The sequence below is a fragment of the Clinocottus analis genome, unplaced genomic scaffold, assembly GCF_023055335.1.
Source record: "Clinocottus analis isolate CAN_PGR_092001 unplaced genomic scaffold, fCliAna1.0.p SCAF_43, whole genome shotgun sequence".
NCBI lineage: Eukaryota > Metazoa > Chordata > Actinopteri > Perciformes > Cottidae > Clinocottus > Clinocottus analis.
In genome coordinates this window covers 792,953-816,500 of record NW_027176187.1, presented here as the reverse complement: position 1 = coordinate 816,500, position 23,548 = coordinate 792,953, and the positions used below count along the sequence as shown (strand labels likewise).

At 40.3% G+C, this 23,548-nt stretch overlaps 1 protein-coding gene and 1 non-coding gene across 7 annotated transcripts in view; both read right to left on the bottom strand.

Moving 5' to 3' along the window:
- sema4ab (sema domain, immunoglobulin domain (Ig), transmembrane domain (TM) and short cytoplasmic domain, (semaphorin) 4Ab) overlaps nt 1-19,675 on the bottom strand; it is a 31,367-nt gene extending 11,692 nt beyond the window's left edge. For 2 of the 6 annotated variants that reach the window (XM_068599136.1, XM_068599139.1), the window contains exons 1-14: nt 19,537-19,675; nt 18,044-18,137; nt 16,232-16,404; nt 14,718-14,957; nt 13,940-14,100; nt 12,490-12,549; nt 11,231-11,329; nt 10,939-11,032; nt 9,321-9,443; nt 8,249-8,376; nt 7,642-7,823; nt 5,658-5,802; nt 2,663-2,852; nt 362-477 (exon numbers count right to left, since the gene is read on the bottom strand). In XM_068599136.1, coding sequence (XP_068455237.1) covers nt 362-477; nt 2,663-2,852; nt 5,658-5,802; nt 7,642-7,823; nt 8,249-8,376; nt 9,321-9,443; nt 10,939-11,032; nt 11,231-11,329; nt 12,490-12,549; nt 13,940-14,100; nt 14,718-14,814 — 1,395 coding nt within the window. In that variant the 5' untranslated portion in view covers nt 14,815-14,957; nt 16,232-16,404; nt 18,044-18,137; nt 19,537-19,675. Of the gene's footprint in view, nt 1-361; nt 478-2,662; nt 2,853-5,657; nt 5,803-7,641; nt 7,824-8,248; nt 8,377-9,320; nt 9,444-10,938; nt 11,033-11,230; nt 11,330-12,489; nt 12,550-13,939; nt 14,101-14,391; nt 14,570-14,717; nt 14,958-16,231; nt 16,405-18,043; nt 18,760-19,536 lie in introns of those variants that run through there. The other 4 variants (XM_068599137.1, XM_068599138.1, XM_068599141.1 and 1 more) reach the window with 4 other exon arrangements.
- Nucleotides 19,676-22,237: 2,562 nt separating this feature from the next.
- trnak-uuu (transfer RNA lysine (anticodon UUU)) lies at nt 22,238-22,310 on the bottom strand. Its single transcript has one exon. It is a non-coding gene; the product is annotated as a tRNA-Lys (tRNA).
- Nucleotides 22,311-23,548: the final 1,238 nt, after the last annotated feature.

Genomic DNA, 23,548 nt, shown 5'->3' with positions numbered 1-23,548 from the left:
TTTTTGCAGCGTAGGTGGGTGGGTCCTTATGGATTTCATTAGGTAGTTTCACACAAAATGTCGATAGACCCCTAAATCCCCAAATCAAGGTGGAGCTAAACAAAAAGTCCACAGGCCGAGAGCTCCTGTGAGAGTTGCGTAGGAGCTCACAGAGCAAGGGGATGGGAACTCCAGAGTCTGGCGGATACACCAACATCTGATTCTTCGCGGATTCGCTATTAATATTTACAAAACCTAAACATTGTCAAGCTCGAACCCGTGCTTCAAGACATAATAAGGCATTATGTTGTTAACATAACATACTGCTTTGTATTGGTATCTTGAAAGTATCTAGTCAAATATGTAATTATGAAATGTGTACCTTGGGTATGGAGAGCTTCAGGCTCTTGACAAGTTGAGGCTGTTTAAAAACCTGGACCTCCTCTATGATATGGGCGCCACTCTGTAGCAGGACAGATTTGTGTAGGTAACCAGACTCTGAAACAAACAAAATTTGTGAGGTCACATTTTTACAACAAACTTGTATGTTGATGAACAGCAAACATGGAATTCATAGTTGTCGCATTTTGATGGTAACGTGTTGTCTGAAATGCCAAGAGTTCCCAGATAAAACATCAAGATCACATAAACTACTGTTGAAAAATTAAGAATCTCCTGCCTACCATCGGTTTACTACTCTACATGTTTGAATGGTATTTTATACTTTTAGGTATACTTTAGGTCTCGCTCACGAGTGAGGGTAAGGTGGAGCGGGAGATGGCCAGGCTGATCGGTGCGGCTGTAGCAGTAAAACAGGCGCTGTACAGGTCCGTCTTGGTAAAGAAGGAGCTGAGCCGGAAGGCAAAGCTCTCCATTTACTAGTCGGTCTACATTCTAACCCTCACCTATGGTCATAAACTCTGGGTCGTGACCAAAAGAACAAGCGGCCGAAATGAGCTTCCTCCGTTAAGTGGCCAGGCTGGGATCATCTCTAGCCCACTACGGATAAAGGATGGATAGTATCTGCTATTTAACTAGCACTTGGAAGACCCCAAAGCTTATGCACACCTGCTACTTGTTGATTTTAGCGCTGCTTTTAATACACCTTTGGCACATCTGCAAATCTAGGAACTGAAACTGCTATCCTCAGCGTACTACACAAAAAACATGTCCTTTAGTCTATTTCATTGAAAAAGAGAGTTTCTATCTCATTTTAAAAGTCAGAAAGTCATTCTAAAAGTCAGAAAAACTGAAGGGATGATACTGTATGCTCAGTCAGTGGTCATATGTGGTGAACTAATCAATCAGATCTGCTCCTATAAGGGCCTTGGCATCACTTAGACAACACAGTTAGCTAGTGGGACCATGTTGAAAGCTTGGTTCTCTTTTACAGCAGGAACTATACTTTTTATGCAGCCTCTGGGTACAAGAGATGTATCAGAGGATTATGTTTGTATTCTAGCAGGAGAGCATAGTCGATATGGCATGGCAGCATGTAAGGCAGGGGTGTCAAACTCATTTTAGTCAAGGGGCCACATGCTGCCCATTTTTAACCTTAAGTGGGCCGGACCAGTAAAATCACAGCATAATAACGCATAATTAACGACAATGTTTCTCTATGTTTAAATCGTTGGTGAAGGTTTTTAGATGATAAACTCTATTTTAAGGTCTTTCAACAATTAACTAGAAACATAAAGACCAAAAATTCAGACATCGGCCCTCTGTTTATCTGCCTGGGCTCTCCTCTGCAGATTCCCTCGCTTTGTGACGCGTTTGTGATGCTACTTTCATGACGTGATCCATGTTTAACGACTTCTAACACAATAATATCAGTGCTCACATCAATTGTGACTGTGGATCAATGGTTTGCATGTCCGTCTTATAAGCAGAGGATCAGAGGTTTGAATCCCAGCTCTGCTAATTTTGGCCTAAAAAAATAATTATATATTTATATATAATAATATTATTTTTTAAATTTTCTTCTGTTGGATTGGACACCCTGGCGGGCCAGACTGGGCCCTATGGCGGGCCGGATCCAGCCCGCGGGCCATGTTTGACACCCCTGATGTAAGGCAATCTCTGGACTGAATGAACAGTCTCTCCAGTCCATGTATGAGCAGTCTGTTCTCAGGCAAGCACAGAGAGCATTGTCTGATCCATCCCATAATCCCCTCAAACTTTTGCCCTCTGATAGTAGGGGCAGAGTACCCAATGTTAACTCAACTGTTTTCAAAACAAATGTATTCCTACCTCAATAAGAATTAACTGTGTGGTATGATGAGAGGGGTTGTGCAATATGTTGGTTGTTCTTATGTTGTGTAATATGTGTAATTATGATAATTTAAACTTCTGTTTTTGTATTATATTACTTGGCAGCTTTAATGATATGTCATGTGTCAAAACATGTGAGCAGCATTTGAGTCAAGACAAATTTGCCTACAGAGACAAATAAGTCTATTGTTTTGTATTGAAGAACGTCCAATTAAAACTCTATTCGACATGCAACCTTTTTATACTTGTTTTCTTTGCTGGATTATTTTATTTATTTTATATTGTTGTTATATTTATTGTATTACACTTTATATATCTTATATATTTACCATTTCTTTTCTACCTTTATGTAGCGTTCCAGCAAAAGCATTTTACCAGAGTGACAAACATTTTGAGATGCTTCCTGGCCTACCTGTGAGCAGAAACAGGACAGTGTAGCCTCTGTTGTTGGCAGCCTGGACTCTCTGGACAGTCAGATGGCTGTAGTGGTGCTCAGCAGATACCAGAGTCAGACTTCTTCCAACTGGCCGCACACTGTCCTCTGCTAGGAAGTTTTCTTTGACAAAGCGCAGGGCGTTGTCAGACGCGTTGTGCAGTCCACACTACCACACAAAAAGGCAGTTTGACAGTAACTTGAACACAATTATATCGGGGTTAATTGAGCCAATTTGAGTCTGTACAACTTGGATCTGACTAATTAAGGCCACAATTAGTCATTAATTCAACTAACATGAATCAAGAAGAGAATTTTCATATTATCCGAACTGGAGGTTTGTTTACCTCTTGACGCGTCTTACCTATTTTTAGTGATCTTATCTTTTTCTCAGATTTAAGCAATTCAGAGTTGCTGTACTGTTGTAGTAATAAACTCAGGTCTTTGGCTAATCTTAAATCAAAACTTCAAATACATTTGAATGTGAACTCAAATTGTTAGAGATGAAGCCAGTAATATCTGCCTAAAGGGCGAAATATATTCTTGCAACTACAACTGCGGCTGGCCACGCAGTTGGATTGACGGACTCGTTTTGGTTTAAAGTTCTCGTGCCTTTTCCATACTCCAGAACAGTAGGTGGCGCAACGACCATTTAGAGTTGACCTGCACACCGACGTTCACCGATATCTCCCTCCAGGAATTCACCTCCATCTGCGTGTCCTTATACTCAGTCAAAGACGAGTTATGTAAATGCTCATATTTGTGGACCTCTTCAGCCAAACGTTCTTCAACGGGATCCATTGTTCCTGTTTCTGCTTTGGCTTTTAAAAACAGTGGTATTATGCTATGAAACCGGAAATGCGAGACTCAGAAAGGATGCGGTTAGCGGACCAATCACAGTCTTGCGGGCTGCGAACGGCTCGCGTAGCTTTGACGGATAGTCAGAAATTTTGGCTGATGGGACTACGCAAGGGGCCCTTGCGTGTCTTGCGTCTCTGCGTAAAACCCAAGTATAAATGACCCTTAAAGTGTCTCATTGATTTACGGTCCAAAAGGAACAGTGTCTCCAAAAGGAGATTAATTGGCAGCAATGGAATAAAATATTAATACCTCTGTTTTATTTAGTGTATTATCACCTGAAACAAAGAATCATTATGTTTTCCTTTTATATTTTTCATCTCCAAAGGGAGCGTGTCTTTCTCCATCTTGCACTACCACAAGAGCCTTTTGCGTTTATGTTATCTGAAGTTAGGGATGCGTTCCGAAACCTGGTATAAAATGGGCCCCGGTGCTTAATAATTAAAGACAGTCATATTTATAAGCCCCGACGTTACTTGTGTTTTTAGTACTTTTTAATATTACGGCGTCATTTGATATCACGCTGCAGCGCGCATGCGCACATTTGCTTTGCTCTTTCTGTCAGGCTAAGCTCTGCCAACACACCCCGCTGTGCTGAAGTATAGTTAAGCTGACGGCAACTACGCTTCTAACTGTACCTGCACTCAAATATTTGAGTAAACAGACAATACTTCATCAATACAACAGTGAACATGTAATCCAAAGTTAAAACATAATTCAATCAGCCACCAGCACTATGTTTACGCAACCTTTTTTCTTTGTGAACTTCCCCCGGACAGGACGACAAAAAACAGGAGGAATGACTGGAACTGACTGATCTCTGTATATATGTACACAGCAAGAATCAATTGTTCAATCTCTGGTCTCTGTTCTTGATTCTTTATAAACTTCACTCAGAAATTGTATTTATTTTGTTAACATTTAGCATTTGTTTCCAGTGAGATTTTAATGACTTTATACTGTGCTGCTCTGTCAACAATCTGGCTGTCTCCTGATCAGAGTTCTCGTAGTTTTGACCACAACACTCTTTATAGAAACCTAAATATATCAAATGTTATAGGATGATAGCCTACGTGAGACTGTAGGCTATTATCAGCTCTACGATCAGGAGAGAGCAAGGCATTTCCTATCATGCCCTGGGACTTAAGGTGGTGGTGAGTAGCTAGCTAAATGCCTGGCGCTAAAAACTGCAGCCACCTCCTGACCTCATGAGGTTACCATTGCCCATAGTGTGCATGATGTCAGAGTAAGTCAGGGTCACCAATCTGACTGGTGTGCATTAATTATGCACCTATTGACGGCAGTGGCTGTCCGCCAGGGCCTGCTAAGCCTTCACTGCTGGCCTAAACAGAATCATGAAGTTATAGCTATTTCGTTATAAATAAAATGTATAATACACTACATGTATCATAATTATTTTTCCCTATTAGCTTCTTTTCTCATTGCACAGCTCCTGTCTTCCTCTGTTGCTCTGCTTCCAGACTGCTCATCCAATCACATTTTCTGTATGAAATAGAGAGCGGGTTAAACTACATGGAGACGCCTTCTAGCATTATGGCCCAGTGTTTCACCAGAGTGGCTGTAGGTGGCGGTAATGAACCTTTTGTTGGACGCATCCACCTTAAAAAGAAGCTATAAACTATGATCTCAGGCTGAAGCTTGAGAAACGGACTTAATTCCATGAATCTTAAAATAAAAGTTGGAAGTAAGTCTGCTGGAGTTTTTTTTTCCTTTAGCTTAAGAGCTAATTTCTGGTGAAAAAGCTCCAGGTACCACAGCAGAGAACTGATTTCTCAATAAAAACATTGCATCAAGCCACTGAGGCGTCGCCGGGCGCTGAACACGCAGGTAGAAAATCCACGGCCCGCCACAGCTTGACGATAATCAATTCTGCTAACGATTCAGGCCTGGCTCACCTCGAATGAATGTAATAGTCCACCGACAATAATATTCAGCCTGTTTCATTGTCAACATCCATTGTTGCTTTTGCATTTGTGTTGTGGCTTTTGCATTTGTTCAACACTTCTTGGCTCTATATTGCTATAACTGCTGCACAACATATTTTCCATCACATCTTAAAGTTCCATTCCCAAATCAATTAGAGGTGACTATTTACCTCTCCTGGATTTGCAACCTTGTCTTGAACCCGTGTGCTCCACTGCAATGTGTCCCGGTTCAGAACTTTGTAGTTACCAGTGAAAACTGATTTGATGTCATTTAGGCGAAATGAACATACTGCTGATCGTCCAGAATTGACAGACCTAGTTAATAGAGAAAAAAAGACAATATGAATGAGAGCAAATGATGCACACAATAGAGTAATCTATGTGTAGATAACTATGAATGACAGGTCATTGGCAAAGCCACCTGCTCTAGCTCCGGTACAGTATATATTATCCTCAAGGTGCACATTGTCCTCAATAGAATGTTGTCTATTAGATGTAGTAGTGTAAGAGGGCCTCTGTATCTTCCTTTTGTGTGTCCTCCTAGAGTTTCTACAACACACAAGATGCTGTACGTGACAGCACAATTCCCACGTTGAACTATTCTTTCAGTGTTTTTTTCAGACGTCAGAATTTTAGGTTTCTTTTTTGCTTCATGCACCTCATCTCTCCACTATGCAAGATGTATTCTACCCATATTTGGCACCATTGGCTTCCTTCCTTGTTTCACAATACCTTACCCTAACATCATATTTAACGAGGTTCTTCAAAATTATAAATCCAATGTTTACGCTTAATTTTTCATAATTTTTTTATAACGTTTTGTAAAAATGTAGTTAATAAATTTTAATGTGATGACAAATTATTTACAAGGGTCTCATTTATAAAGCAGTGTGTTCCTCCTATTCAACATTGAACGTTGAGAAGGAGATGCACGGCAAAAAACATTTTCCACCTGCCAGTGTGCTTGTTCCTTTTGTAAATCCCAAATCCACCGGTAAATGTGTGCCGCTGGATTAGCCACATATTCCGCCTTTTACACGCCCACATTCAACCATAAATAGTCAATGCAGAGTTATTGATGTTGATGCATAGAAATGAGCCGGCTGATCATTATGGTTCATGATGGTGAATCACTGCAACTACCCAGTGGAAGACCAAGAAAAGCATATTTTTTGTCACATCATTGAATTGCTTGTCGATGAAGGGATCCCGGAACAGAATTTATGCATTTATTTACTAATGTTTTCATATGGCATTATGATTATGACCGATAACGAGGATATGATCGTCCCAGAGCTGTCACTGACTTAATTTCCACACTTTGCTAATTTACACAATCAGTTAGTGGAGGTGGCGAAGATTTCCCAGGTGAGATGACTGAAGACTCCAGTGAGCCTGATACTCTGTTTTGAGATGTACACAGTATACTATCTGTCCCCAGAGAACAGACCATCATTTAATGAAGTAAGTTGGTGTTCACTGCAGCAATTTTACTTACAAACACATATTAAACTAAAATCATGTGAAATATGCACAGCAGTAGAAAACTAGTATTGCTCTGTTCTGAATTTCTTTGACACTATACAACATTATCTCACAGATGATAATAATTTCATCAGCTGCTTCACAGATGACCACGAGTGTCGGAAGCCGGAGCTCTCCTCTGTGCAGACAGCAGATGAAATATAAAGCAAAATTTGATTTGAGGTTTGAGTTGGTTTGTATAATTATACGTATAATTATATATCATTATGCGTATAATGATGCCTCTCACAGTTTTAGCATTAATTCACCTTTTTACCATCTGCGTCACTAATTTCCTGCTTATCCAAAGTGTTCATATGTATGGATCGGAGTTTCCGCACATGTGCGCATGCTCTCCCATCAAGTTTATTTTTGGAGATCACAACTTAGGCATGAGAAGTGGCGTATGCCTCCTTCAGATCCCGTTTTGTGCACCCACACATTGGTTATAGATGAGACCTCAGGACTTTCACAAGTCACAGCTGGTATGAGACACTGGCTTCATGCCAAATAAAGTGCTGGTAAACACAAAGTAACACCAACCGCAGAATATAATGACGCTGAGGTCACTGTAGGTTAAGGTAATGTGCATTAGCTGCTGTATGGATCATTGCCCTTTAGTTAACTGACCACTGGGAGGTGAAGATGCCATAAAAGAGTGTGTCATCTGCAGGGGCTCCCTCTGCTGGTAGAAGGGTGTCTATGTCCTGGATCACATTGTAGGGCAGCTCATTGTCAGCCTGGCACAACAGCTGAGCTTTGGCAAATGTGGTCCAGCGTCGCTGCAGGGTCCGCTGACCTCCAACATCACTCTGACACAGGAGAACGGGAAAAGGCATCAAGTACAACACACCAACCTCTGTTTTAACCGACAGAGGCGTCATGAAGGCTGTGACTAAAGCCCGCTGACAGACGTGGCTCTTTTACAGTGTAAACAAATAATTATTGTTGAACCCTGACAGTCTTTATGATAAATGTATGCATTAAATAGATGCATGTATACAAAATGTATGATTGTGTGAGCATAAAAGTGTATAAAATATAGGTATATGAGAATAGAACATATTCATGTACTTCAGCTGTGAATCATATAACATGTCTAGACCTCTATTGACTTTAGTTCATACCCAAAAGAACATTTTAAATACAAGATAATTGTAAATTGTATGTGCCCCTGAAGAACAAATGTTTGTGTGTATAAGTGGTTCCTGCATAAGGCCCATTGTTTTACCCTTACCATGCAGATCTGAGAGACACGAGAAACAATAAATTTGTCCATGAAGTCATACTCTCTGCCCACTTCACTGAAGAAGAAGTAGATTTTCTCCTCATCAGGAATGAAACTGGAGCGGATGAAGGTTGGATCTATAGCAAACAGATGGTAAAGTATTGCCAAGATTTTAAATTGGTGGAAATATGTCAAATTATTCAATGTTGCAGTTTATCCCCAAGTTTGTGCCTGTGACACATTGAGCCCACGTAAAGGAGAATATCAAGGACATGTCAAAGTTGCCATAAAATCTACAGTAAAAAGGGAATGTAGTCGAGGCATTTTGAACTGATCAGTATCAACTTTCCTTTCTGTCTCTCCTCCACTTCACAGGACTTTGTGAGTCCTGACTCGACAAAACACCACACACCATCAACAATGGCCAAACGCCAGTGGCGGGCTGTCAGGACCTGCTAAGCCTATGCTGGCCGAAACCAAATCACAAAGTTTAAATGTAAAGCTAATCGCCGCGCATCAGCTGTTAAACAGCAGGCGTAGGTCAAATATCCACGGCCCGCCACTGCCAAACACAGTACGAGACCATTTATTGATGTTATTTAGCTAATTTATGTGCACTGGATTTCAGCTAGAGTTATTGTAATCTATGGTACATATTGTTCCAGCACAAACACGATGACCACCACACTCACCATACATTCAACAAAAGCACTGTGAGCAAAAAAAACAATAATAGTAATTTATTATTGTAATCTGTGTAAAAGATCTGCAGACAATGAAAATAAACACTTAAGAGAATACAGTTCATTCAAGTAACTTAGAGAAACACTTGAGGACACTTTTAAAGGGGGAGGGAATTCCCTCAGAAGTACAGCTGCAGGGAAATAGAAGTTTGTTTTTGTTGTTTTAGTCTCTATTTTCAGTTTGCGGAGTTCATATCCCTCACATGCTCCCCCAAATCAAGAACTAAGCAATTCTCAAATGCTCATCAACTAGTCTTAAACATGTTTAATCTTTAACACAAATATCATCCCAAATGCTATGACTACCATACGTTTCCTTAAACCGACAACACACTCACCCTCCAGCCATCCTAATGTATCATCCAGCTTCAGGTCCACACGCCGGCCCTCACTGAGGTGCCGGGAGATGACCGGCCGGTTCCCTCTGTAGTCTGCCACTGTGCCCGTATAAAGCTCTCCGTCTGAGAAACAGAAGACCATTTAGCACAGTACTGAAGAAACACACTGAATATGACAACAACGGTAAGTCATTTAACATGAACAGTTATTGGTTTGAGGCTGACTGACATCTGGGAACATCTGTATGACAACCTGGCAAACCCTAACACATCAATATGACAACGTGGCAAAAAAAAGTTTAGATCAGTGATAGCTTTGCAGACAACATTTCATTTTCCCCTCTAACATGAGGAATCTGTCTTTGCTGCATTTAATTATGTCATCCTTCATTTTTAAAATATAATGACTCACATTTAACTAATAATCGAGCATAAAAGTCCAGACCTTTCATTCCACTAAGTTTGAGTCAACTGATTAGTCCGGCATTGTGTCATGAAACATTGATTTCTCGATTGAAAAGGTTACCAGCAGGGGGCGTAGGGGCCGGATTACCAGCGGTTTGAACTTCTTGTCAGCTGTGCTTCGAAACCAAGGAATAATAATACAAATAATGGAGCCCACTGCAGACACTGGGTCTTTCTCATTTTAAGATCATGTGTCCCACCGGAAATGCATGCGGAGGAGGCAAGGAAGAGAGGACAGGAAACAGGAGACGAAGCAACAGGCAGTTAAAAAATGATACATGATTACTATCTGATAGAAAAATGTACTCAACACCTGGTGGTAATATCATTCATCAGGACATTTATTCATCGGAAGGAAGGAGCAGAAAAGAATTACACAACATGGTATGTCAATTGTGCATCCTGGACTGCTCAAAGAAACCGTGCACGGAAATTTTCCCGTGCCCATTGTAAGTCCTTGCATGCCTCATTCAGACAATCTTTTGGCATAAAGTACGCAGTCTTTCTAATTTTTTAACCGAACGACGCAGTTTCTTGACTGAAACTCCTTCGTAACAGACCATGGCTTTGTTTTATTTTCATTTTTGTTGCAGATTCCGATTCTATAGGTCCTAATCTTTTCAAAAAGGTGTCTTATTGACCACTCGACAAGGCATTTTTGGGAGAATCTGGCTCATATCATGCTGAATGTTCATACTGAAGATCAAAATATCTTTTAAAAGTGATTTTTTTTGCAAATTTAAAAATTGCGAAGACTTTGCTGAACAAATACATACAATAAACACAAGTATTGGAATTAATTTGGGTTTCCTACGACGACTCAAACACAAGGAAAAACACTCAAATGCAGGGAAAAGGAGGTCTGGAGCCAAAATTGGTTACGCAGTTTTCAACGGTTTAAGCACTCGACATGGTCTTAAAATTTGCGCAGGAGGATTTTCATGCACGGTTTATAAAAGGTTAAACATGACTACAAGGCTTCATGCTGTCCAAAACACTGCTGCCACTTTCTTCCTCATTTTTGCTTCACATGCTTCTTGTCCGTTTTAGAGTTGATTCTATAAAACTCAATGCGGTCTTTTAAATTATTCTTTCAACTTGAACCAAAGTGAATAGGTTCCTCTTGCAGATGTGGTATCGCTGCATTACCTACCTACAATGATAGCAGTGTTGCGTTGGTACGGGTCATAGGGGCAGCGACCTCTTCCTTCATCAGCCTGGAGGCTCATCGTTAACGTCTCGGAGTTCTGGAAAGAAAGAGAGGAATTAGTCAAGCTGTCATCGTCCTTAATAAAGATGTACTGAGAAATCACTTTGCAGCAACTCACTGCTTTTACAGAAAATATCTTTGCAATGGAAATTGTTGAAATCCTTAAACAGAGAGCACTATCATACTGTCACAATGTTAAACAAAACACATCAAATGTCTGTGGAAACCAACTTACAATGTAGGTGCAGCGTGGACTGAAGGCAAACGTTCCACAGGCATAGATGTGGGTGGTGTTCAAGAACTGCAGGACACGAATGTAATTGGGGCAGTCGGCCTAGAAAGAAAACAAAGGAAATCAATTCAGATGTTCAGTAAAACCAAAAAGTCCAGCAATAATTGGATAGAGTAAATCTGTAGTCAAAGTAGGCTTAATACTAACTGAAAAGTTATGACACGTTGCTAGAACGTAAACATAAATTTCCTTGTGTTTATTCTGCTCATTTAAGGAAATTTAAGCGGTTGCTATATATTACTGTCAACTTTGACTTGTTTGCTTGGTACCAAAAACAAAAGTTAACAAAATAACTAGGGCTGGGCAAGTTAACGCGTTATTATCACGTTAACTTTTTAATCTATTAACGGCGTTAATTATTTGATCATGCGTTAACTGCATTTTTTGGGGGGGGAGCTTTTACTTTGAAGGCGATTAGTGTATGTGCTCGCTCCCGCTTCCGTAGCCTTGCCGGACGATTTGCCGACTTAAGCCGGACGCGAAAGCACGTATTGTTTTGTAGTTTATGTCCTTAACGAGCACCGCGCGAGCGAGTCGCCTCACAGATCTTCACAAGCACTCAGTCTACCTGCAGCCTCGCTGCAAGCTCAGCGTCCGGATTGAACATTAATCGCGCAAAGCTGCCGCTAATACCTGTAGGCTGTCCTTCACATCTCCACCTCATTCAACCAGACGTCAGTGCACTTGTTCAAGTCAACACAGACTGGACTTTTCCCACTGAGGAAGAAACACTGAACTGAAAACATGAAAATTACTTATTGCTTTTGTATAAAGTGAATCAATTGCTGGTCTTTAACATCTTTAAAAAGGTAAGAAACAGACTAAACATGGACCAAAGAAGGAGTGGTTTGTCCCTCACAGGGACCCTTACTACTGAAAATGGACCAAAGAAGGAGTGGTTTGTCCCTCACAGGGATCCTTACTACTAAACCTGTTCATAAAAAATAAATAAAAAAGATGTATAAACTATACATGTATGTATGTTAACTTGCTGTTGCTCCAGAGTACTGTTATATGGTTCCGATAACATTACTTTAAAATAAAAGCTGCAATACACTAGTTTTTACTTCATTATTGAATTTGGCGCATAATGCGATTGATCGCAGAAAAATCATGCGGTTAATCAGTTAATTTTTTCAACTTTGCCCAGCCCTCAAAATAACTGGATAAGTTAACAGCAACATTACAAATCAACTATTTACCATTTTCTTGCCTTTCATGGAACATTGCTCAATGTCTTTCTCTGAAGGGCTCCAGTCCAGCTGAAAGAAGAGCAAGACATTTACTGCTGAGGTAGAGTTGAACACCAAATATGGGAAACTAATGTATCTATGACAAACAGAGGATTTTATATACTGTACATCTTCTCATCTGACAACAAAACTAGTGTTTCTATTGAAACTGCAGTGACTTGAAGACAAAGTGATGTGTAATCCTAACTATTACAACTACACTTCTTGCATTTAGTTTGCTTCATTTATTTTTTTCGAACTTCCAACACAATCAATGCTTGGGAATAAAAATTGTGTTCTCAGTAACAGGAGAGCTATTCAACTGCCTCATCAACTTACACTTTAACTGCTGTCACCCATTACATATCAACCCACATTTAACTATTTCTATTCGTCAAACTACAATGGGTGACCAGGAAGAGTAGACTATTTGAGGATTCAATCTAAGAAGCCTGATTTGACTGTTAATCGTGAGTTGAACTGTTGACAGGAAAATAGGGTAATGAAACAAAGGAGCAATCATCATTCATAAATAACATCATGACCATTTAAAAAAAGACCTGACCTACCTTTATTAATCTGAACACTCATATAAGACCATACCACTATCAGAAATGTATTTAAAATGTATGAACAATGAACAAAAATCTGCTTGGGGAGGCATGTAGAAACAGCTATTTGAGCCGCTATAACAGCTTTATGCTGCTTGCGCTCCTTTGACTGTCCCTTTTGCTTCCCTCTTGTGTCCCTACCGTCTGTAGAATTATCAACAGATGGGGAATTGTAATTCGGACGGAAAGTTTAATTTACAACCACTAAGAGCAAGCAGGATAATAACCTGCGTCTTTCTATTGATCTGCACTGTGTGGGTACCTTCCCCAGCGCCACACTACACAATGCTAATGCAAGAAATCATAGCAGAATCTGTTCAGTTTCGGTTATATATTGCTGCAATAAACCAAATCAACTCAGACGACGTCTGATTCAGAAGCTAGATACAGTCAATATAGGTTCAGTGAAAAGCCATGGTTGACGAGAAAAAGAAATGGTAGAAAGAAACGTTGTCAAAAATGCTTTGAACTATTACCCAAATAAAACTCAAAAGATCCCACGGAAAAACAAGCGCAAGCCAAAAATGTATATGCACTCTCTAGCACTTTATTACGTATTAGTGTTTACATCTCTCCATCAGAGCTGACTTGTCAAGTGAACTACTTCCATGGTGTGGACTTCACTGTTTATGCTCTCTCTCGCTTTCTCTTTTGCTGACAATTCACTTGGCAGTTCAGCTGCTTTCATCTCCTTTCTTTGTGTAAAAAATATAGCATTGAGTAATTTAAGTTCCATGAATTCAAAATCTAAGAAAAGTGACTATTAACGTATTGATTTTTTAACTTTCGGTAAGTGGTTGCTCCCCCACCTTACTCCTCATTATGATGGCATCCTTGTAGCTAACATCCAGCGCTAAGACAGTATCCCGGGCTCCTACATACAGTGTGTCTCCATCCTCACTGAGCAGCAGGGTTGTGGTGTTGCTGACATCATGGCTACTGAAGCGGGTGAGATGTCTCCCAGGAATACCTGTTGTTTTCACAGCAATAAACACTGGGATTAGGTTATTTCATTCAATTCAGAACCACAGAAAATCAAAATATCCACATGTAAGCAGCCTGTATGCAAACTGCTCATTTGCGAACAATGCATTGTCCACATGTCAAACACCCTGCATATGTCACAGAAGTGCAATGTGTTCATATGTTCTGGTACATCATTATCAGTCAATGATCAATAACACAGACAAACAGTATTACCGTTACAAATAAAATATATGCAAGTTTATAAATAAAATATATGCAAGTGCATATACAATACCTTGTATGCACATTATTACATCTTACTGACTCTGCTCTGTGTTATGATGTAGATTGTTGCTGGCACCAATTCCAGAGGTGAGAAATCTTGCTTCATCGGTGTAAAAACTGCTGTGCAGTGTATTTGTGTCTCTTAGGCCTTTCAACTAAATCTGCTGATTTGTTTTTCCTCTTCTCACCTGTACCATGATCACAAACACGGTGCTATCATCAGTCTACTTTATACAACGTCATTTCTAGTACCCTCTTTCATTTACTCAACCTGCACTGTTAACAATGCTATTTTTAAGTATGTTTAAGTTTGCCAACAGGATACATTTTACTCACCCATAGGAAAGGAGACTCTGGGTGTCAGTTTTGTCAGACATGGGCTCAGAAAACCCAGCAAGGCCACAGTGAGGGGCAGCAGGCTGGGATTGTCCATTACAGCAGGAAGAAGTATCTGAATCTGATCTTAATTACATCTGAGGTCAGAGGTCGAGCACTCGGCCTAACGTCATCCAGAGGGTCAAAGACTTGTTAGGAGGGGTGGAGATTGTAGCTTTCTACGGCAGATCATCGGTGGATCTAAGACAGGCACACAGACAGAGAGACGGACAGAAAGACCGTCTGGTGAGTTTTGGATGCAAGAATATTGTCAGATTGGACATTTTTGTTACAGCGTTCCCAATGGTAAATTTCCATGATCAATTGGTTGGTGGTGATCAATGTGACACAGGACACTTTTCTCCTGTTCAAAGAATGGATTTAAACCTTCTGTTTGTGTCAATGCACAAAGTGATGATCCATTGTGATTGGTTCCAGGGTGAGGCTGAGCTCGCTGAGATTTGGTTGGTGCACATGTCTGGGCAAAAGGCGTCACCTGTGCCACTGCTGAGATCAGAACTAGCAGAGAAGGAATGTGATTTTCCTGAGGTGTTTACAGCCTGGGCAGTAACGTGTACAATGAAAACTTCAAAACCTTTGTCTCAGTCATATAAGGAAAACGTTGCCGGGAAATTCTCGCTGCCTCTGTCTAATTTTCTTGTGTCAGTACCTTGTAGTGACCTGGTTGCAGCGCAACAGGCTGATCCTCTTTGGAGAAGTGGTTTCAATAGGTTGGCCCTGATGCTAAGGTGCTGGACAGGGCATCTGTCAGTGTTAAAAGTGACTCACAATGAGTTGGGGGACTCTGTTGTGAGGAAATCATATGACCGGATATAAAAAATTTTAAAAAAAAATTAAATTAAAAAAAAAAGGTATTTCTTGATGTCTTTAAGTGTATTAAAACATGTCATATAATCCTGCAGTCTCCTAATCAAACAGTAAAACCTGTGCCCCTGTGCCCTATTCCAGCTATCAGCCAACAATTTGAGCATTTGATAATTGATTGTGTGGGTCCTTTGTCTCGCTCAAAAAAGGTGCTACTTATCTTCTAGCGGTTATGTGAACCCGCTATCCTGCAGTACCCCTTATGTTCCATAACTACTAGGTTGGTAGGAGAGCCCTTTCCAAGTTCATTTAGGTGTTTGGCAATCCGGAAATCAGTTTAGTCCGACCAAGGTTCAAACTTTTCTTCCCATTTGTTTGCACAGGTGCTGACGCAGCTTCGTGTCCAGCACAACCAGGCTTTTGCTCATCATGGTCAGTCAGGGTGCATTGGAGCCCTTCCATCAGACATTAAAGTCCTTTTTATGCGCTTAATGCATGGAGTAGAGACTGGGAGGAGTTTTTGCTCTGGTTAATTCATGCAGCCAGAGAGGACTGGTTTTAACCCAAATGAACTAAGGGGTCCCTTAGCAGCATTGTCTGTTAACTGGAAAGAAGACGAACCTCCTAAACACTTGACTGAGTACACTAACCGGCTTTACACCTCACTGCATGGATCCTGGACGACCTCACCAACCGTCCACAATATGTGCGGATACGGGAATGTGAGTCAGATGCAGCATGGGGAACGGTGGTTCTGGTTCCATTCCTCTTCTCCTTATACCAGTGGTGGGCCGACAGGGCCTGCTAAGCCTTCTCTGCTGGCCTAAACAGAATCACAGTTATAGCTATTTTAGAATATATATATATATATATATATATATATATATATATATATATATATATATATATATATATACATACACATATATATATACACATATATATATACACACACATATATATATATACACACACATATATATATACACACATATATATATACACATACATACATATATATATATATATATATATACATACATATATATATACATACATATATACATACATACATACATACATACATACATACATACACACACACATATATATTTAAAAGTTATAGCTATTTTATAATGTAATACACTTTATGTATTATCATTATTGCAGCGTTAAACAACAGGATACATTTTACTCACCCATAGGAAAGGAAAGTAATGTAATGTAAATAGACAGTGAAGGCGTAGGTAGATAATCCACAGCCCGCCACTGCCATATACACTTCAGACTTCAAACACAACTCTGATAACTGCCACCTGCAAACATTCTCCAACGACTCTGCAATTGTCGGCCTCATATCTGCTGATAAATGACAGGGAGTACAGAGAACTCAACGAGGACTTTTTGGGATGGTGCCAGCGGAACCGCCTACAGATAAACTCCACCAAGACCAAGGAGCTGGTGGTGGACTTCCGCCGGGAAACACGCACTCCTCCGGTACCGGTGAGCATACAGGGACTGGATATTGAGATTGTGAAGTCTTATAAGCACCTGAGTCTTTACTTGAACAACAAACTGGACTGGACTGGCCACACATGCACACTCTTAAAAAAAAGGGACAGAGCAGACTCTTTCTGCTGAGGAGTCTGAGGTCCTTTTGCGGTACAGGGAGCTCTCCTGAAGACCTTCTTTGACTCTGTGGTGGCATCAGCCATTTTTTTGGAGTAGTCTTATGGAGCAGCAGCATCACAATGGCTGACTGGAGGACACTGGACAAACTGGTGAGGAAGGCCAGCAGCGTGCTGGGGTGTCCTGTGGATACTGTGGGGGACAGGAGGATGATGACAAAGCTATCACCTGGTGGAGGTGGTGGGGGACAGGATGATGACTAAGTTATCATCCCTGATGAACTGCGCCTCCTACCCCATGCAGGACACTCTGGCCATGCTGCACAGCTCCTTCAGCCAGCGGCTGATTCATCCCTGGTGTCTGAGGGAGAGGAACTGCAAGTCCTTCCTTCCTGCTGCTGACAGGCTGCACAACAGGCTGAGCTCACAGTAGATTACAAGCAGAAACTTTAACCACCTAAAATCACTTTGGCCATTTTAATTACACTCATCGGGTGCAATATAAATTAATGCAAGCATTTTTCTATACTTGTATTCCATCCGTATATTTAATATTGCTATTGTATTCTTCTTACGGTTTTTATTACTATTTATTTATTTATTTATTTCTGTGTATCTCTTGTGACCAACGCTGCTGTACTCCTGTAATTTCCCCACTGAGGAACTAATAAAGGAGTGTCTTATTTTATCCTATCTTATGGTTAGTTCACCTTTTCAGGCAAAGCTCACAGGTCTGCAATCGGTGTTAAAACAAATCTCGAAGAAGAGTTATATAATTTCAACACGTCACCGCAGGAACCGAACTCAGTTTACGAAGCCATATAATGTGCGCACCTGTGAGCCACTTTCCTATTGTGTGCAGCCAGAAGGCGGTCCGGTTCATGCAGCTGTTGTAGCTGATCCAGTTTTGGTTGAGTCTACGCTGAACCTGTTGGGATGTGAGAAAGACTCATGAGGCACTCCCGTCCAAGCCCTGTTGCAGGGTTGGTTAAGGAACTCTGAGGGTAGATCAGCTGTTAGTGCAGAATCAGCTGTTGTCCTGAGTCATGCCATGCAGAGCTAGGTCAGTTGAGCCAGAGACTTCAGTGCTTATTTAGTGATGATCCTGGTTGCACCCACTTAATTGAGCAGTTGGAGATGCTAAACCAATTAAATAAAGGTTATATTGTTAAATACAAATAAACGTAAATACTTGGATGCAGAGGTGAATACTATGCCGGAGAACGATACTTCAGGTCCCTGTTCTTCCAGTTGGTCCTCGCTGCTGGTTCTAAAAGCTGATGAGACGTCACGTACTGTTCTGACTTTCGTAAAAGTGAATAATGCAACCATCTATACAATCCTCCATCCAGGATGAAGGATTGTATAGATCAGGTGGGCTCTGTGAAATGTGTCACCAAGTTTGACCTACTAATGGGATAATAACAGGTAATCTTGTCCAAGCGAGCCCGTGAGACAGCAGCTTATACTGTATACCTCCAACTGGTCTCTACTCCTACACCGTCATGCCTTTTGGGCATGGAATGCACAAGCTACATCCCAGCGCCTTGTGAAGCGTGTTATTGGCGATTTGCAAGGTGTGTGGTTTATTTAGATCATGTAGTGGTTTATTCTGACATGCGGGAAACCCACTAGGAGCGTATCCAGGAACTCTTTCTCTGTTTAGCAGAGGCAAAGTAAGAGTTTGCAAAGGCCAAGATAATGTGAAAAAGTTCAAAAGATAGAGCAGTATCCAGTTCCACACCAACTATAAGATATAATCTCTTGCCAGAAGATTTTTGGTCAGAATGGCATGAAAACATGTTGGCTTGCATCCTGCAAAATGCAACCATACCCATTGTAGTATGGGTATTGGAACTCACTCAGACTTATCATTTGGCATATTAATCAAATTGTACTACATTCTAAACAGAATTTGCAACTTTTGCAAAGCTGTCATTTTGGACCGCAGCTGTCATATTTAACATCTGGCTGTGCAGCTCTTCTGCTGCTGGACATTTAGAGGCCATAAATCAACTTTACTTGCATGCTATAGGCATGTTGACAAGGTGGCGTGCGTGCGTGTGTGTCGCTACATAGTGAGAGCAGTCAGTCTACAGGCAGAAGATTGCGTTTCATTCCGTCCAAACACAATAACAATGACCTGTAAAACCAACACGTGGTAAAGCTCAGCTCAGTCACCTGGATGGGCTTGGACTCGGAAGGAGTCATTTTCCTTTGTGCGACAGGACGCCGTGAGACTACAACCAGCATCATTCTTGTGAGTTTTTGAGCCAAACAGCATGCATCATACTGAAGTAGATGTGACGGAGTTAAAGTGATCTTACGTCTCTATAGGTGCTTCCCTTCGCCGCGTGGCCTCCTCTTCGTTCTTTTCTTTAAACAGTCTTTGCACCGCGAACGAGCCGAAGAAGCGTGAACCCGGCCCGGAAAACGCTGACCGAGGAGCTTCACTCTAACAACAAGCCGCAGAGCCTCCTCCCATCTGAAGGTCCAGCGGGCTCCAGACTCCCCCTACAGGGCAGCCACGCACATTACATCCACCTCCACAGTCCGGCCCAGCACATCTGTTCAGCTTCTTCTCGGTGTAAATTCAATGTGACCAATGAGCAATACAATTATCATATTTTATCATATTTATCATAGCAATACTAATATCATATTTATCATAGCAATACTATTATCATATTTTATCATATGCCTTTTCATTCTATAGAATAACTGTCTGTTATCTGTGCATATGTTGTCTGTGCCACACAACAGAAAAAAAATCAGGACTTAGACAAAAAAGGTTTCCTAACTCTCGAGATGTATAAGTAGCAGAGATGAAAACAATAAGAAGGGCATAAGGTGGGGCACCAGCACGGATCTTTTATTTCGGCATGTAATTAGAATAAAAGAATCAATAACAGAAGTTTTGATTAAATGTAATATATATATATATATATATATATATATATATATATATATATATATATATATATATATATATATATATATATATATATATATGTAAAATGTAAGTCATGTAATGTAAATAGATTATTTGAAATCTTATTTCGTAAGGAAAGGGCTGGAAGATGTTCAAATCAGGGAGTAAAAAGTATAAAATAAATACACAATATTTTTATGTTGTCATAGTTACGGGATATGTTGCAGCAATGTGCTATCCCAGTGCAGGGTTCAAGGTTTGAGGCCTGAGGGAGGACATGGGATTGGTTCCTGTCTCCTTCCTCTCAAGCCACACGCCCTATTTCACACAATCCTTTAGCCAGATGCTGTCAGATTTTGCCCATCACCTGACTGCTCCACCCATCGACACTGCTCCACTCATCTACATGGGTCGCTACCGGTATGTAATGACCCAGTTCATAGTTCAGTAGATACTGACCCAGTTCCATTATTTTCCTGCCAAGGCCATCAAAGTTGAAATGTGCTTCTAGCCTTGGATTTCTAGCTTCTGTATTCCGTTATGTGCTGCCTGAAAACTGTAAATTGTTATTTGGTACCTGCCAGTTTTGAACCTCTGCCTGATCTTTTTACCCTCAGTCTGCTTTATGTATCTTGCACCTTCCACTAAGGCCATATAAACAGTATATCTGTAAAACATCTTTTGCAAGTCTACTATGTACACTACGAAGGTACAATACTAAATGACTAAAGCAATAATAATACTTCTATTATCTACTAATAAACCTGCAGTTTTGGTCTCTATTATGTATCTTTAACCCCACTGATTCAACAATGGTCCTTATTACAAATTCATTTTGAGTAAGCACAAACCGGAGTCACAAGATTTCATCTCAGCTGAACAAAACATCAAAAACATTCCATAGACATTTTTCATTATAAAAAATAACTACAATATATATATATATATATATATATATATATATATATATATATATATATATATATATATATATATATATATATATATATATGTAATACTATCATGCGGGAGATAAAATGCTTTTTAAGAAAAAAGGGTAGTTGCAAGTTTTCAGTGAGTTATCTGTATATGTACCTGTCAGGTACCTTGTGTTTACTTGATTTCCATCTTGATGTTTTGCTGAAAAATCTTCGGATTTTTGGCTCCACAGTCGGTCTCCCATCAGGTTATCTCATCTGCTTAGTCTCTGTCAAATAGAAAAACGCTATTGCTGCAGAATTGGCAAACCATATGGCCATGCACAGTATTTTGCACACTGAGGAATTTGCTCGCTGAGACGGTCCATTCTTGGTTGTTCTCAAAGCCTTCTATTTATTGTGCATCCAGCTTCGGGTTCCAGTTCCTTTGTTGATCAAAATGCGTGTTTATCTGTAATGCCACACCACTACAGAATTCAGCAGTAATTCCAGTATGAAATTAAGGTTTAAACTACGGCATGTAAAATTAGACTTCTATAGAATTGGTCACTTAATCCTAAGTGCAGCAGGGAAAGGAGTGGTTAAGATGGCTAATGAGGAGAAAAGAAGATTGGAGAGGATTAGCAGTGACCTGAAAACGACCATGTGGAAACAGGTTGTACACCTCCCAGCGTCAAACATGAAACTGCAGGGCAATGAGTATTTGCCTACAAGTAGCTGTATGTCATCTGCTTCATGGTGGGTATGAGACCACTAAAAAGAAAAACATGGCAGTGACATTTTAGAAGGTAATGTTATGATGCTGTGAGTGAAGGATGGGTTACTGGTTAATCTTTGTCAGATGACAAACACAGAGACAACTCAGTGTTTGCAACCACTGCTAAGTAAATGTGACGTGTGTGCATCCTCAAGTAACGTATTGGCGCCGCATCTAACTCTGGTAGCGGTAGCGACCTGTCAATCACAAGGTAGCCTCACCCTAAACAACCAAATATGGGCAGATAAGACTTTGAAGATCCCCGAAAAATCCAAATAAAGTGATACAGCAACTTGACTAAAGTTTAAACCCATAATGTTAAAGTAAAGACTTGCAAACAAACAATGTTGGCTCACGCTGCTAGAGGTCTTAATGAACACATTACTCTCATGTTAAGGACTAGCCTAAGGTGGGGCTCCAACCCACAACCCTGAGATTAAAAGTCTCATGCTTCACCAACTCAGCTAGTCAGGCTTCTGAAAGCAAAAAATGGGTCGTAATTTTTAATTGGATCACTTGGATGTACTCAGCGTGAGCAAACATTAGCTTTGGTTTCAGTCAACGTTGATGCTACCATCTGCTCATAGCAAAGCTCTCATGGCAAAGTCTTGAATATAATCTGGCAAACAGACACATTATTTCCAGACTTACTTGGGGTGTACAAGTCAAATGTTTGGACCACCAAAGCTAAGAATGTTTCCTCCTTTTATTATCCACCCCTTTCAAACCTGCGTGGGGTGAGCTCATGCTCGTCATCATCTGATTGACTACAGATAACACCTCATTCAATATATTCTTATTTTATGAAGCTCATAATCTTCATTGTTGTTGTTGCTGCAATCTTGATTCAATTCTGTGAGTGTTTGAGTTCAGTCTCTGTGCTTTCAATATCACATACTAGATATTAAATTGCATTAAACTATACAAGTGCAGTCGGCTGGATCAGTCATTTTAGTATTCACTGACACATCTGCACACTTTTATGTACGCTACATATTCAGTCAAACTGTTAACAATAATAATTCACAATCAAACTTTTAAAAAAACAAGCTAATGTTCATGTTTTTCATAGTGAAGTCAACCTTAAGTGAATTAGACAGAAATGCTGTATTCATTCAGCACGCAGTTTGGTAAATGATGAAGTCTGCAGTCATGAACATTATCTTCTCATTTCCATTTTTATCTAACCAAATGCGGATTGCGATATGACCTGAAGCTCCTCTGCCTCGTGAATGCACAGTGATCTTCACTTCAGCTGCTCTGCAGAGAAACCATGCTGAAACCCGGTGGACTTAGTGTTATTGTCATTCAGCTATCTTTAGCAGCAGGAATGAATGTTGGTAAGATTTTTACACTTTTTCACTTTTTCATAAGCTTTCATTTGAAAGTATTTGCTATTGTACTGTGGTTGACATGCATCTCCTTGTATGTGGCATTTTAGTAAAGTCTGTCAGGTAAACCAAATGAGTCACGTTTGTAATAGTAGTATATTCATATTCAGTGAGCTATCGACATACCAAGTTTTTAATTGGGCTGTTTGGACCAACAATGCATGAGTATATTCGGGCAGAACTATTCATTACTCTTATCATTCCCAGGCATACTTTTACACTAACTGGCTGAAAACCAGGAACAAGAATCAGGCAATAGCTTTCATCAATTAGCTTTTTTGTCATTACAGTTTGGAGTGTTCAGAGGACTCCATTCAGCTC